Raw genomic sequence first — 14,545 nt, 5'->3', positions numbered from 1 at the left:
TCCTTTCTCCCTCAGATGATAGAACCACGATACTTCTGTCGCCCTCAGCTAATAGACCTACGATTCTCCTGTTACACTCAGATGATAGACCCACGATCATTATCAGATGAAAGACGCACGATGCTCCTGTCGCCCTAAGATGATGAACCCACGACGCTCTGGTCGCCCTAAAATAATAGACCCACGATGCTCCTGTACCCTTCAGATAAGAGAACCACGATGCTCCTGTCTCCCTCTGATTATAGACCAACGATGCTTATGTCGCCCTCAGATGATAGACCCACGATGGTCATGTCGCTCTTAGATGATAGATCCACGATGCTCCTGTCGCCATCGGATGATAGACCCATGATGCTCCTGTCTCCATCAGATAATAAATAATAAATAAATAAATATGTTTATTCAGGTAAGGTACATACATACAAGTGATGTTACATTAATGGATTGATATATAGATAGAGCTAGTATATACAATGCCTAAAGCCACTATTACGCAATGCGTTTCGGGCAAGAAAAACATTAATATCTAGAACTTAATACTAATTGAGCATATAGAATAAAAAGTGTTGAGAACAAATACAAATAAAGATAAAAAAAATGGGGGAACATGACTGAAAAAGCAGCACAAATACAATAGGTTGACAAACAGTGTTGATTAAAAAAAAAAATAAATAAATAACAGGCATGGGTTGACAATAGAAGGGTAAGGTAGGTTACAGGGAATTTATTAGGTATAGCTTCGTTTTTAACTTAGACTGGTTGAGAGAGGTACAGTCTTTAACATGGTTGGGAAGGTCATTCCACATTCTGGGCCCCTTGATTTGTAGAGCATTTCTAGTTTGATTAAGTCGTACTCTAGGAATATCAAAACTGTATTTATTTCTGGTGTGGTGCTCATGGGTTCTGTTATAACCTTCAATGAAGCTTTTGAGGTCAGGATTAGCATTAGTTCAGCGTTTTATATATGTATAATACACAAGAGAGAATGTGCAGTGACTTAATATCCAACATATTCAGAGATTTGAGTAAGGGTACCGAGTGATGTCTGGGGCCAGAGTTGGATATTGTCCTAATAGCAGCTTTGTGTTGGGTAATAAGAGGACGTAAATGATTTTGGGTAGTAGAACCCCAAGCACAAATACCATAGTTGAGGTATGGATAGATGAGGGAGTAATAGAGAGTAACCAGGGCAGGGCGGGGTACATAATATCTGATCTTAGAAAGAATGCCAACAGTTTTTGAAACTTTTTTTTATATATTTAGAATGTGACCCTGGAAATTCAGCTTGTGGTCGATGAGAACGCCAAGGAATTTGCCATCTAATTTGTTACAAATTTGGGTATTGTTTATTTTGAGATTTATCTGATTAGAGGATTTATTGCCAAACAGAATATAGAACGTTTTGTCAATGTTAAGGGTGAGTTTGTTGGCAGTTAGCCAAAGATGGACTTTCTCTAGCTCAGTATTTACTGTGGCATTTAGAGCAAGGGGGTCAGGACTGGAGTAAATGAAGGTTGTGCCGTCAGCAAATAGAATGGGTTTGAGGTGATGGGAGGCATTTGGAAGGTCATTAATGTAGATGAGAAAGAGGAGAGGGCCAAGTATGCTGCCCTGAGGAACACTAATGTTGATGGGTAGGGTGGGAGAAATAGTATTATTCACAGAAACATACTGGAGCCTGTCAGTAAGATAAGATTTGAGGTATTGCAGGGAGTGTCCTCTGACTCCATAATGATGTAATTTAAGAAGAAGGTTTTGATGGTTGACAGTGTCAAAAGCCTTACGCAGGTCCACAAATAACCCAACAGGAAACTCCTTTTTATCAAGAGCTGTATGAATCGAGTTAATCATACTAATAAGTGCATCGTTAGTGCTTTTTTTTGGGTCTGAAGCCATATTGACAAGAGCTAAGTATATTGTGTTTGGCTAGAAAAGAGTAAAGCTGCTTGTAGATTAGTTTTTCGAATATTTTTGACAAGTTAGGCAGGATTGATATAGGTCTGTAGTTGTTAACATCTGTGAGATCACCACATTTGTGGACAGGGGTTACTCTTGCTTTTTTTAGAATGTCAGGAAAGGTTTGGAGTTCAAGTGACTTGTTGAAGAGCAATGCAATAGCAGGGACTAGAGATCTGGAGGCTTTTTTGTAAATTAAAGTTGGTATCTCCTCGAGGGCACTAGACATGGTTTTAAGGGAAAGGATTATTTCATTGACATCAGTGGAACTAGTAGGCTTTAGGTACAGAGACTGTGGATAGTTACCTGTAAGATAGTCCTTAACATCAGTACAGGAAGATGGAATATCATTTGCAAGGGATGACCCAATGGAAGAGAAGAACCTATTGAACTCAATAGCAGAATCAGAGGCTGAAAGTTGACCAACGTTATTGGAAAGGAGTGTTGGTTTGTTATTTAAAATCTTCTTTGAGCCCAATATTTGTGAAATTGTGCTCCAAGTTTTTTTAATGTTGCTCTTTATTTGGGTAAATTTATCTTCATAGTATTTAGTTTTGGCTCGTCTAATTATTTTAGATAGCAATAACGAGTAATTCTTTGAGAATTCTTTGGAGACTGTTCCTAGTCTATACTTCTTCTCAAGGTTGTGTTTTTTGTTAATGGATTTAAGTATTCCCTTTGTAAGCCAAGGATTGTTAAGTCTTTTGCTTGTGACTTGTTTTGTAAGCATAGGACAGTGGGTGTTATAAAGGCTAAGAGTTGTTTGTAGAAAAGATTTCACTGCTAGGTTGATGTCCCCTATGTTACCTAACTCGGACTCCCAGTTGACATTATCAGTAGCAGTTATAAAATTGTTTATAGCAGTTTCATTGTGCAGCCTAAAGCTTAACTCCCTTGTCTCTAGAGGTGGTTTGCTAATGTTAGTTAAGAGAAATGTAGGGTAATGGTCTGTAGTGCTATCGGTGATTATACCTGAAGTAAGCGGAGAGGTTATGTTAGTCCAGATGTGATCTAGAGTCGTAGCAGTACTATCAGTGATTCTAGTTGGTCTAGTGATTAAGGGTATGAGGAAGCAGGAATTCATACAGTTGAGGAAGCTAACAGCAGTAGGGTGTTCAGGCTCGCAGAGGTCAATATTAAAGTCCCCTGCGATAATTAGATGGTTTTTGTTCAATCTGTTATCTATTATTAGATTTCTAAGGTTTGAGTTGAATTCAGACACATCAGTGTTAGGAATTCTATAGACTGCACCCACAGACAGGACAGACTCAGCACCCTTGACTCTGAAACTGGCGAAGATATACTCCCCACAGCAGTCTCTAGTTCTAATTATTTTTAAGCATGTTAGTTCTTGGTGGTAGTAAAGAGCAGTACCACCACCTCTCTGCATTTGACGACAGTTGTGAATTGCCGAGTAGTTAGGCATGTTAAAGAGTTGAGTATTATCCTCTTTCAACCACGTTTCAGTAAGTATAATAAAAGAGAATTTGTTGTCAATAGTTTCAATAGTAATACAGAAGCAGCCACTCTTTGTAGCCTTCATAGACCTGACGAAGGCCTTCGACCTCGTCAGCAGGGATGGCCTGTTCAAGATCCTCCCCAAGATCGGATGCCCACCCAGGCTCCTCAGCATCATCAGATCTTTCCATGAGAACATGAGGGGCACCGTGGTCTTTGATGGCCTAACATCAGGCGCCTTTGACATCCGAAGTGGAGTAAAGCAGGGCTGCGTACTGGCTCCAACCCTATTCGGGATTTTCTTCGCAGTTATGCTGCGGCACGCCTTCGGATCTGTCACGGAAGGCATTTACCTCCGGACCAGGTCGGATGGGAAGCTCTTTAACCTCGCCAGGCTGAGAGCCAAGACAAAGGTTCGGCTGAGGTGTCTGCGCGACTTCCTCTTTGCCGACGACGCAGCAGTCACTGCCCACTCAGCTGAAGACCTCCAACGGCTCATAACCCGCTTCAGCGAGGCCTCTCAGGCTTTCGGACTCACCATCAGTCTGAAGAAAACACAAGTCATGGGACAAGGAGTGGACTCCCCACCTGACATCGGCATCTCTGATTCCAAACTGGAAGTTGTTCACGACTTCGTGTACCTGGGCTCCACAATCTCTGACTCCCTCTCTCTTGATACGGAGCTAAACAAACGCATCGGTAAGGCATCTACTACCATGTCCAAACTGACAAAGAGAGTGTGGGCCAATAATAGGCTAACTGAGTATACTAAGATTCAGGTTTACAGATCCTGTGTCCTGAGCACTCTCCTTTATGGCAGTGAGTCTTGGACACTCCGCGCCCGTCAGGAAAGACGGCTGAATGCCTACCACATGCGCTGCCTTAGACACATCTTGGACATCACCTGGCAGGACAAGGTGACAAACAACAACGTCTTGGGGAGAGCAAGAATCACCAGCATGTACACAATGCTGAAACAGAGACGAATGCGCTGGCTCGGGCACGTTGTGCGAATGGGCGACGGCAGGATCCCCAAGGATCTCCTGTATGGAGAGCTGAGGCAGGGAAAGCGTCCAGTAGGCAAGCCCCAGCTACGGTACAAAGACGTATGCAAAAGGGACCTGAAAGCCATGGACGTCGATCTCGCTATATGGGAGACACTGGCTGCAGACCGTTCAGCCTGGAGGCAGTCTGTTCAACGAGGTCTCTCCAAGTTCGAGGAGTCACTTGCCAAGGAATCGGAGGCAAAGAGACAGAGAAGGAAAGCCGGTAACCAGGAAGACAGACCAGAATCGGACTTCGTTTGTGCTCGGTGTGGGATGGACTGCCACTCTCGGATTGGCCTCATCAGTCACACCAGACGCTGCACCAGGATTGACAACTAGGGCGAAACTCCATAGTCTCCCGAGACTGAAGGATGCCTACTACTGTCAATAATTTCAATCAAGGCACTAACATCATCGAAGTGTTTACCTAGATCTCTAACGTTCAAGTTGATTACAGAGATATTGTGATTATCTGTTAATACATTGTTTACATCATGTGCTGTAAAATATCTGCAATTTTGATCATTGAAGTGATGATTGTCATAGATAGTGGATAAGAGGTTTAGTTCTGGGTCTATACTTGTCTGCATAAAAAGGCTGTTTGCAGGAAAACAAGGCAAGAATGGCAAATTACAAAACAAAGAAAAAAGTAGATTAAAAATTCTAAAGTAAAATAAACTTAATGGTAATTTTAAGTAAAAAGAAAAAAAACTTAATGGGAACTAGGAATGTAAAGAATTAACTAGAATAATTAATAACAATAGATGACCAAAAAAGTAAAAAAAACAATTATGAAATCTATAAGATGAAAAGCTTGCTTACTATACTATTATAAGTACACTATAGTTGAATACTAAAGTTACACTAAAACAAACTGAGGTAGTTTAAATAGAGATACACTCAGGAACACTGGATAATGAAGTTAATACTAGAGGACACAGGCAAAGCCAGTGTACTATGGAACATGGGAGTAAAAAGAAAAAAAAAAGACAATAATAAAGATGACAATATTATTCTTTTTTTTTTTTAACTAAAGTTAAAACCTTTTGAAGGGAAAGGCAGAGCTAAAGTACACAAAGGTAGTTAAATGAGATTATAATTTGAATTCAGGCTATACAGCAGATATCCCACAGTCACTGAGGAAAGAATTAAGGTGAGCTTCTGTGGTTATTGAATAGGTTTTTCCAGTGTCAGTCCTCCTAGCTATAATTTTACCATCTCGCACAAAACAGTGTTTAATTGTAGGGGAATTTTTGCAGCAGCCACGCAGTTTAAAAAGAGAGATTTTGCCTGCACCTGGTCAGACATTCATTCACATAAACAGTGGATTTACTAGCAACTGCAGATGATATAAGATCAGTCTTGCGGGAGCAGCTATCTAATTTTAAGCGAATTCGCCTATTATTAGTACCAGATGATTTGGTACCCACTCTATAAGCTGCTTTGATGTCATTTTTTTGGATCGAATAACTTAACTTATCCTGCAATACTTTGATCACGATGGCAGCACAGTCTTCACCATCAGTTTCTTGGGGAAAATCACGTGAAGAGATAATTACAGACTCAAGTAGTTTATGTTGATCTGTCTCGTCTTGGGTAACAGTGTGTTGTTGTTGTAGGTTGTTCAGATGGTTCTCAAACTGTTGCAATATTTCTTCCTGTTATATGATAGACATATCATATATGATATATAGTTATATATAGATGATATATAGTTATATATAGATGATAGACCCACGATGCTCCTATCGGTATCAGATGATAGACCCCCGATGCTCCTGTCGCCATCAGACGATAGACCCACGATGCTCCTGTCGCCCTCAGATGATAGACCCACGATGCTCCTGTCGCTCTACGATGATAGAACAATGAGTATCCTGCTGCCCAGAGATGATAGAACCACGATGCTCCTGTCTCCTTCAAATGATAGAACCACGACGCTCCTGTCTCCCTCAGATGATAGAACCACAATGCTTCTGTCGCCCTCAGATGATAGAACCACGATGCACCTGTCTCCCTCAGATGATAGAATCACGATGCTCTTGTCGACCACGGATGATAGAACAACGATGCTCCTGTCTCCCTTATGTGATAGAACCATGATGCTCCTGTCGCCCTCAGATGATAGAACTACGATTCTCCTGTCTCCTTCAAATGATAGAACCATGATGCTACTGTCTTTGTTAGATGATTGACACACAATTCCCCTGTCGCCCTAAGATGATAGAATCTGGTTACCTGGTACCTGGTTGATGGGGTTCTGGGAGTTCTTCTACTCCCAAAGCCCGGCCCGAGGCCAGGCTTGACTTGTGAGAGTTTGGTCCACTTGCTTGGTTTGGTTTGCTTGCTTGGAACCACGATGCTCCTGTTTCCCTCTGATTATAGAACCATGATGCTCCTGTCGCCATCAGGTGATTGACACACAATGCTCCTGACGACCTAAGATGATAGAACCACGATGCTCCTGTTTCCCTCAGATGATAGAACCACGATGCTCCTGTCTCCTTCAGATGAAAATAACACGGTCCTCCTGTCTCCCTCACATGATAGAACCACGATGCTCCTGTCTGCTTCAGATGATAGAACCACGATGGTCCTGTCTCCTTCAGATGATAAACCCACGATGCTTCTGTCGCCCTCAGATGATAGAACTACGATGCTTTTGTCTCCCTCAGATGATTGAACCATGATGCTCCTGTGGCCATCAGCTGATTGGCCCACGATCCTCAATGTCGACGTCAAATGATAGAACCACGATGCTCCTGTCGCCCTAAGATGATAGAACCACGATGCTCCTGTCGCCCTAAGATGATAGAACCACGATGCTCCTGTAGCCATCAGATGATTGACCCACGATGCTCCTGTCTCCCTCAGATGATAGAACCACGATTCTCCTACCTCCTGCAGATGATAGAACCACGATGCTCCTGTCTCCCTCAGATCATAGAACCATGATGCTCCTGTTGCCCTAAGATGATAGAACCACGATGCTCCTATCTCCCTCAGATGATAGAACCACGATGCTCCTGTCGCCCTAACCTGATAGACTCACGATGCTCCTGTCGCCCACACATGATAGACGCACGATGCTCCAGTCGCCCTAATATGATAGAACCACGAAGCTCCTGCAGCCCTCAGATTATAGAACCACGTTGCTACTGTCTCCCTCAAATAATAGACCAACGATGCTTCTGTCGCCCTCAGTTGACAGAACCACGATGCTTCAGACGCCATCAGATGATAGACCCACGATGCTCCTGTCTCCCTAAGATGATAGACCAACGATGCTCATGTCGCCATCAGATGATAGACGCACGAGGCTCATGTTGCCTTAAGATGATAGACCCACGATGCTTATGTCGCCCTCAGACGATAGACTCTCGATGCTCCTTTCGCCCTAAGATGATGGAACCACGATGCTCCTGTCGCCATCACATGATAGGCCCCTGATGCTCTTGTCGCCTTCAAGTGATAGACCCACTATGGTCAAGTCGATATCAGCTGATAGACCCCTAATCCTCGTGTCACTATCAGATGATAGAACCACGATGCTCCTGTCACCCTAAGATGATTGAACCACGATGCTCCTGTCGCTCTCAGATGATTGAACCACGATGCTCCAGTCGCCCTCAGATGATAGACCCACGATGCTCCTCTCGCCATCAGATGATATAACCACGATGCTCCTGTCTCAGTCAGATAATAGATTCTCAAGTCGACAATGACATGAGAATGGTCCAGGACGGACCGAACCTTCGTCGTCCCTTTACCTTCTAGTGTGTGGTCTGGTTAACATACTTTAGCCACGTCACTGTGACTTATCGCCTGCATAGAACGACGATGCTTCTGTCTGTATCAGCTGAAAGAACCACGATGCTCCTGTCACCATCAGCTGATAGACCCAAGATTCTCCTGTCGCCCTAACATGATAGACCAACGATGCTCCTGTCTCACGAAGATGATAGACCCACGATGCTCCTGTCGCTCTACGATGATAGACCAACGATGCTCCTGTCTCACGAAGATGATAGACCCACGATGCTCCTGTCGCTCTACGATGATAGACCAACGATGCTCCTGTCGTCCTAAGACGATAGAACCACGATGCTCCTGTTTCCATCAGATGATAGAACCACGATGCTCCTGTCTCTTTCAGATGAATATAACACGGTCCTCCTGTCTCCCTCAGATGATAGAACCACGATGCTTCTGTCGCCCTCAGATGATAGAACCACGATGCTTCTGTCTCTCTCAGATAATAGAACCACGATGCTCCTGTCGCCCTCAGATGATAGAACCACGATGTTCCTGTCGCCCTCAGATGATAGAACTACGATGCTTTTTTCTCCCTCAGATGATAGAACCACAATGCTCTTGTCGCCATCAGCTGATTGACCCACGATCCTCAATGTCGATGTCAAATGATAGAACCACGATGCTCATGTCTCCCTCAGATGATAGAACCATGATGGTCCTGTCTCCTTCAGATGATAGATCCACGATACTTCGGTCGCCCTCAGATGATTGACCCGCAATGCTCCTGTCTCCCTCAGATGATAGAACCACGATGGTCCAGTCTCTCTCAGATAATAGTGCTCCTGTCTCCCTTAGATGATTGACTCATGATGCCAATACTGCCCAAAGATGATAGAACCACGAAGCTCCTTTTGCCTTAAGATGATAGAACCACAATGCTCCTTTTACCTTAAGATGATAGAAACACGATGCTCCAGTGTTCCTCAGATAATAGACCCACAAATCTAATGTCGCCATCAGATGATAGACCAACGATGCTCCTGTCGTCCTAAGATGATAGAACCACGATGCTCCTGTTTCCATCAGATGATAGAACCACGATGCTCCTGTCTCCCTAAGATGATAGAACCACGATGGTCCTGTCGCCCTCAGATGATAGAATCACGACGCTTCTGTCTCTCACAGATAATAGTACCACAAAGAACCTGTCGCTCTCAGATGATAGAACCATGATGCTCCTGTCGCCTTCAGATGATAGAACCACGATGCTCCTGTCTCCCTCAGATGATAGAACCACGAAGCTCCTGTCTCCCTCAGGTGATAGAACCACGATGCTCCTGTCGCCCTCAGATGATAGAACCACGATGCCCCTATCGCCCTCAGATGATTGACCCACAATGCTCCTGTTTCTTTCAGATGATAGACCCACGATGTTCCTGTCGCCATCAGTTGATAGACCCACGATGCTCCTGTCTTCCTCAGATGACAGACCTTCGATTCTCCTGTCGCCCTATGATGATAGAACCACGATGCTCCTGTCGCCCTCAGATGATAGAACCACTATGCTTCTGTCGCCCTCAGATGATAGAACCACGATGCTCCTGTTTCCCTCAGAGGATAGAACCACGCTGCTCCTGTTTCCCTCAGATGATAGAACCATGATGCTCCTGTCTGCCTCAGATGATAGAACCACGATGGTCCTGTCTCCTTCAGATGATAGAACCACGATGCTTATTTCTCTCAGATAATTGACCCACGATGCTCCTGTAGCCATCAGATGATTGACCCACGATGCTCCTGTCTTCCTAAGATGATAGACCCACGATGCTGCTGACGCCAACAGATTATTGACGCACGATGCTCCTGTCTTCCTAAGATGATAGACCCACAATGCTCCAGTCGCCATCAGCTGATAGACCCACGATGCTCCTGTCGCCATCAGGTAGACTACGACGCTCCTGTCGCCATAAGATGACAGAACCACGATGCTCCTGTCTCCCTCAGATGATAGAATCATGATGCTCCTGTCTCCCTCCGATGATAGAACCACGATGCTCCTTTCGCCCTCAGATGATAGACCCCGATGCTCCTCTCTCTCTCAGATGATAGACCCATGATGCTCATGTTGCTATTAGCTGATAGACCCACGATGCTCCTGTCGCCTTCAGATGATAGACCCACGATGCTCCTTTTGCCCTAAGATGATTGACCCACGAAACTCCTGACACCTTAAGATGATAGACCCATGATGCTCCTGTCGCCATCAGATGATAAATCCACGATGCTCCTGTCGCCCTTAGATGATAGACCCCCGATGCTCCTGTCGCCCTCAGATGATAGAACCGCGATTCTCCTGTCGCTCTCAGATGATAGACCCCCGATGTTCCTGTTGCCCTAAGGTGATAGACCCACGCTGCTCCTGTCGCCATCAGATGATAGACCCCCGATGCTCCTGATGCCCTAAGTTGATTGGCCCCCTGATGCTCGTTTTGCCCACAGATGGTTGACTCCTGAAGCTCCTGTTGCCCTCAGCTGATACATCCCATATGCTCCTGACTCCCTGAGCTGATAGACCCCCAATGCTCTTGTCTCCTTCAGCTGATAGATCCCATATGCCCCTGTCGCTCTAAGATGATAGATCTACAATGCTTCTGTCGCCCTTAGATGATAGACCCCCCGATGCTCCTGTCGCCCTCAGACGGTAGACCCATGATGTTCCTGTCACCCTTAGATGGTTGACCGCTGATGCTCCTGTTGCCCTCAGATGATAGATCCCCGATGCTCCTGTCTCCCTCAGATGATAGACCCACGATGCTCCTGTTGCCCTCAGATGAAAGACCCCTGATGATCCTGTTGCCCTCAGCTGATAGACCCATGATGCTCCTGTCACTCTCAAATGATAGACCCACAATGCTCCTGTTGCCTGACATCTTTGCTATAACCATTCATGCCTGTGTAATAACCATTCATAAACAGCGACCATGCAAAATTTCAAGACTTTTTATGGACCAGGAAGATATTTGTATTAAGGAGAAATCTATTACAAATAGTTTAATTAAAAATTAATTCTTGAAATTTTACATTTTCAAAATTTCTTTATGTCATAATGGACACATTAAAATTATTAGATTTTTTGGAATTTTTCCAACATCAGAAATAAATGTTTCACAATATAAAATGGGGAAATTGTTTTGCAATTTTTTCTTTTGTGTGCAGCAAGAAGACAACTTCAAAAAAGGGGTTGTGCAGGTTAAGGGTTTATGTAAACTCCAACAAACTAATTAATTATCATTTATAATTCATCGTGTCGAGGGCCAGACAGTCAGTGTACATATACATCATAGTCTTTTATCGAGGTCCCCCCAAGGGTCAAATTACTGATCTTCCAAGGATGCAATCACACAACAAGCTAACTCCTGAGTACCTATTTACTGGTAGGGAAAGAGGAGCATTAGGTGATAGGAAACATGCCCAATATTTCTGTCTGCCTGGGATTCGAACCCAGATTTCCCGATTGAGAGTTGAGAATGAACCCCGACTGTACTACCGGGACATGAATTGTTTAGTAAATTACATCTAAGTGGTAGCAACTCTGTAGACCCTGAAAGTTTTATTACTCATGACTAATGAGAAAAATCTATTGTACGCTGTCAATTTGTGGCGTATCATGTCACAAAATCTTCCGTGTAGAGGCTTATGTAAGCCTGACATAGCATGTCCTCCACTTTCAGGTATCTGTAAATTAAGGAAAATTTTAAATATTAGTGAACATCTGAATTTCTTTACTTCACCATGCAGTTTTTACAGCAACTTGAAAGCTCATTGCAAATTCAACTTAATTGTTTGTTAAGCCATCACTCTGCAATCTCATTCACAATTCAACTATATTCCTAAATTAATTGATTACTGTACTGCAGTTTATATTGTAATTTATAATTAACATTATGTAACTAATAATACAATTTAAATGACTTGTAATCTTTATTCTTTTATAACAGTAGAGTACAACAAATTATTTGAATGATGAGTACATAACATAGTCCTTCATAAGGAGGAGCGGCCAAGATCATGACCATCCAGACAAGTATAACAGACCCTTACTAGTTGCTCATTTTGTATTGCCGATTTTGGCTACTTGTGTTTAGCAGAGCTACATATAAGTATGCAACAAATGTTGGACTATATATGCACAAGCTCTAGTAACCTTAGTTATCAGAGAGATGGGTATTAAAACACATATAGCGTGTTAATACCCATGCGATAATAAGCAATATATATTACAATACATTGCAGTGGTAAAAACCAGCAGTTGAATGTAATGAAACACCATTTTCTGGGTGAGTCCCGGAGGCTTCCCGGAGCTATCCAGGCTGATATGCTAATGTCAGACTTTGGCATCAGTCGTGTGTATGGAGTTCTTAGGCCTACCGGGGACCACGGCCAGAACCGGGCCCCCTCAGAGAGGCATGGGGAGCAATGGCCTATAGAAACCTCCATGTGGTTGGAAGCATTCTATGTCGGCCATCGACCGGATCAGGCACCCAGAAAGGTAAGCGCCCCAAAACAAACCCCTATTCTGGTTCAAATTGCTACCAAAACCCGAACTAGTGGATAGAACTCCCCAACAGAAAATGAGCAAACTAGTATGACGTCACACGTCGCTGTCTGCCCAGCTCCCCCCTTCCCGGGAGGGGGGAAGGGGAGCTTCACACCGGCTACCCATACCTCAGTTCTTGAGGCTGGATGTCAAAAACATGAAAAAAAAAGCCAACTGGAGGGAGGGAGAGATGCCGGGGAGCCTCCGGGACTCACCCAGAAAATGGCTTTTCATAACATTCAGCGCTGGTTTTCTGGGGGGAAGCCCTGTCAGCTCCCCGGAGCTAACTACCCACAGACGGTAAAAAGAGGGACTAATCCGGGAGGCGGTCGTTGCTCACTCCTCAACTCGAAGTCGAGACAACTGGCTGCAACCGCCGACCCACAGCAACACAGGCCCGACGAGGCCCAGGGACATTCACAAGGTAACGAGCAGCCAGGACCCTGTTCGACCGCCAAAAACCCTGCGCCCGAATATCAGACCAAGACATGTTCCCAAATACAGCAGCAAGAGCTGCGAACTTACGGACGTCATGGGCACGGGAATAGACTGCAGGCTGCCTGGATTTTATAACCCTGCGGACGACCTGAGAGACCCGAACCCGCGAACAGGGAAGAAGGGAAACCGGATCAACCCAAAGCGCATCCCTAGCCACAGAAGCCGTGGCGCGCAAATAACGGCGAAGCGCCGCAACCGGACACAAAGCATGATGCACCCCTGGCTGTACCAACCAAGCATCAACCACCCACGGACCCCTCCGGAATGCAGCAGTCTCATTCTTCGCCAGAAAAGGAGACAGCTGCAGGCGAACAAAACAATCGCCACGACGGAAAGAGCAGAAACCCCTGCGCTGGAGGAGAACATGAAGCTCCCCAACCTGACCCCCAGAGGCCAATGCCAACAGGAAAAGAGCCATGGAGAAACAATTCTGGACCGAAGGGGCCACGACAAAACGAGGAGACGATAGGTAAGCAAGACCAGGACGGCCCAGGTGGCATATGAGCAGGCCAGAAGTGAAACAAAGCACGAGACAACTTGTGAAACGGTACAGACGTAACATCGATACAGAAGGCAAGCTGAAGCGGTTCCACCAGTACCGCACGATAGACGACAGTGTTAGGCATAAGATGACGGTCCTGAAACAACCAAGAGAGAAAGGACAAAACCACCCTAACCGACAGCGAACCAACACGATGACGCAAAAAGAAACAGAAGGACCACCAGGAAACTTCATACTGCCGCCGAGAAGAAGCCCACAGGTGGGACACTAACAAGGAAGCCACCTAACCACCATAGAGATGATGATAGACTCGAGTCAAAAAACCATACACGAAGACTCGAGGAGAAGATCGAACCAGCCATGTGACGCACTGGACCAATCTGCTGAAAGAGGTGGAGCCGCGGGAAAACCCTCGTGTTCGGACACCGAGCAAGCAGCAAGCAGCCTGAAACCAAGGCTGGGCCGGCCATCAAGGGGACAGAAGGACAACTCTTCCCTGGTAAATCTCTAAGCGTGGAGCAACTAAGATCTCTAAGGTCTTGGAGCAACAGCTGAACCGAGGGAAAGAGGTACAAGAACCCCACCTCCACCAGTCTAGCTGAAAGACATCGACCCCGACGGCCTCGTGATCGGGAGAGGGCGCCGCATACACGGGCAGGCGCCTCAACCACGCCGACGGGAAGAAGTCCACCTCGGGAAGCCCGAACGTCTGGCAAAGCCAACGGAAGGAAG

The 14,545-nt window shown here is 45.0% G+C and overlaps 1 protein-coding gene across 2 annotated transcripts in view; it reads right to left on the bottom strand.

The window, feature by feature from the left end:
• Nucleotides 1-11,493: 11,493 nt before the first annotated feature.
• Nucleotides 11,494-14,545, bottom strand: part of LOC123768069 (protein C-mannosyl-transferase DPY19L3) — a 273,308-nt gene continuing 270,256 nt past the window's right edge. For both annotated transcript variants that reach the window (XM_045758333.2, XM_069307073.1), the window contains one exon: nt 11,494-11,951. In XM_045758333.2, coding sequence (XP_045614289.2) covers nt 11,793-11,951 — 159 coding nt within the window. In that variant the 3' untranslated portion in view covers nt 11,494-11,792. The remainder of the gene's footprint in view (nt 11,952-14,545) is intronic.

The sequence above is a fragment of the Procambarus clarkii genome, chromosome 59 (assembly GCF_040958095.1).
Source record: "Procambarus clarkii isolate CNS0578487 chromosome 59, FALCON_Pclarkii_2.0, whole genome shotgun sequence".
Classification (NCBI taxonomy): Eukaryota; Metazoa; Arthropoda; class Malacostraca; order Decapoda; family Cambaridae; genus Procambarus; species Procambarus clarkii.
Note: the sequence above shows the minus strand (reverse complement) of the source record. Positions and strands in the feature narration are given on the sequence as shown.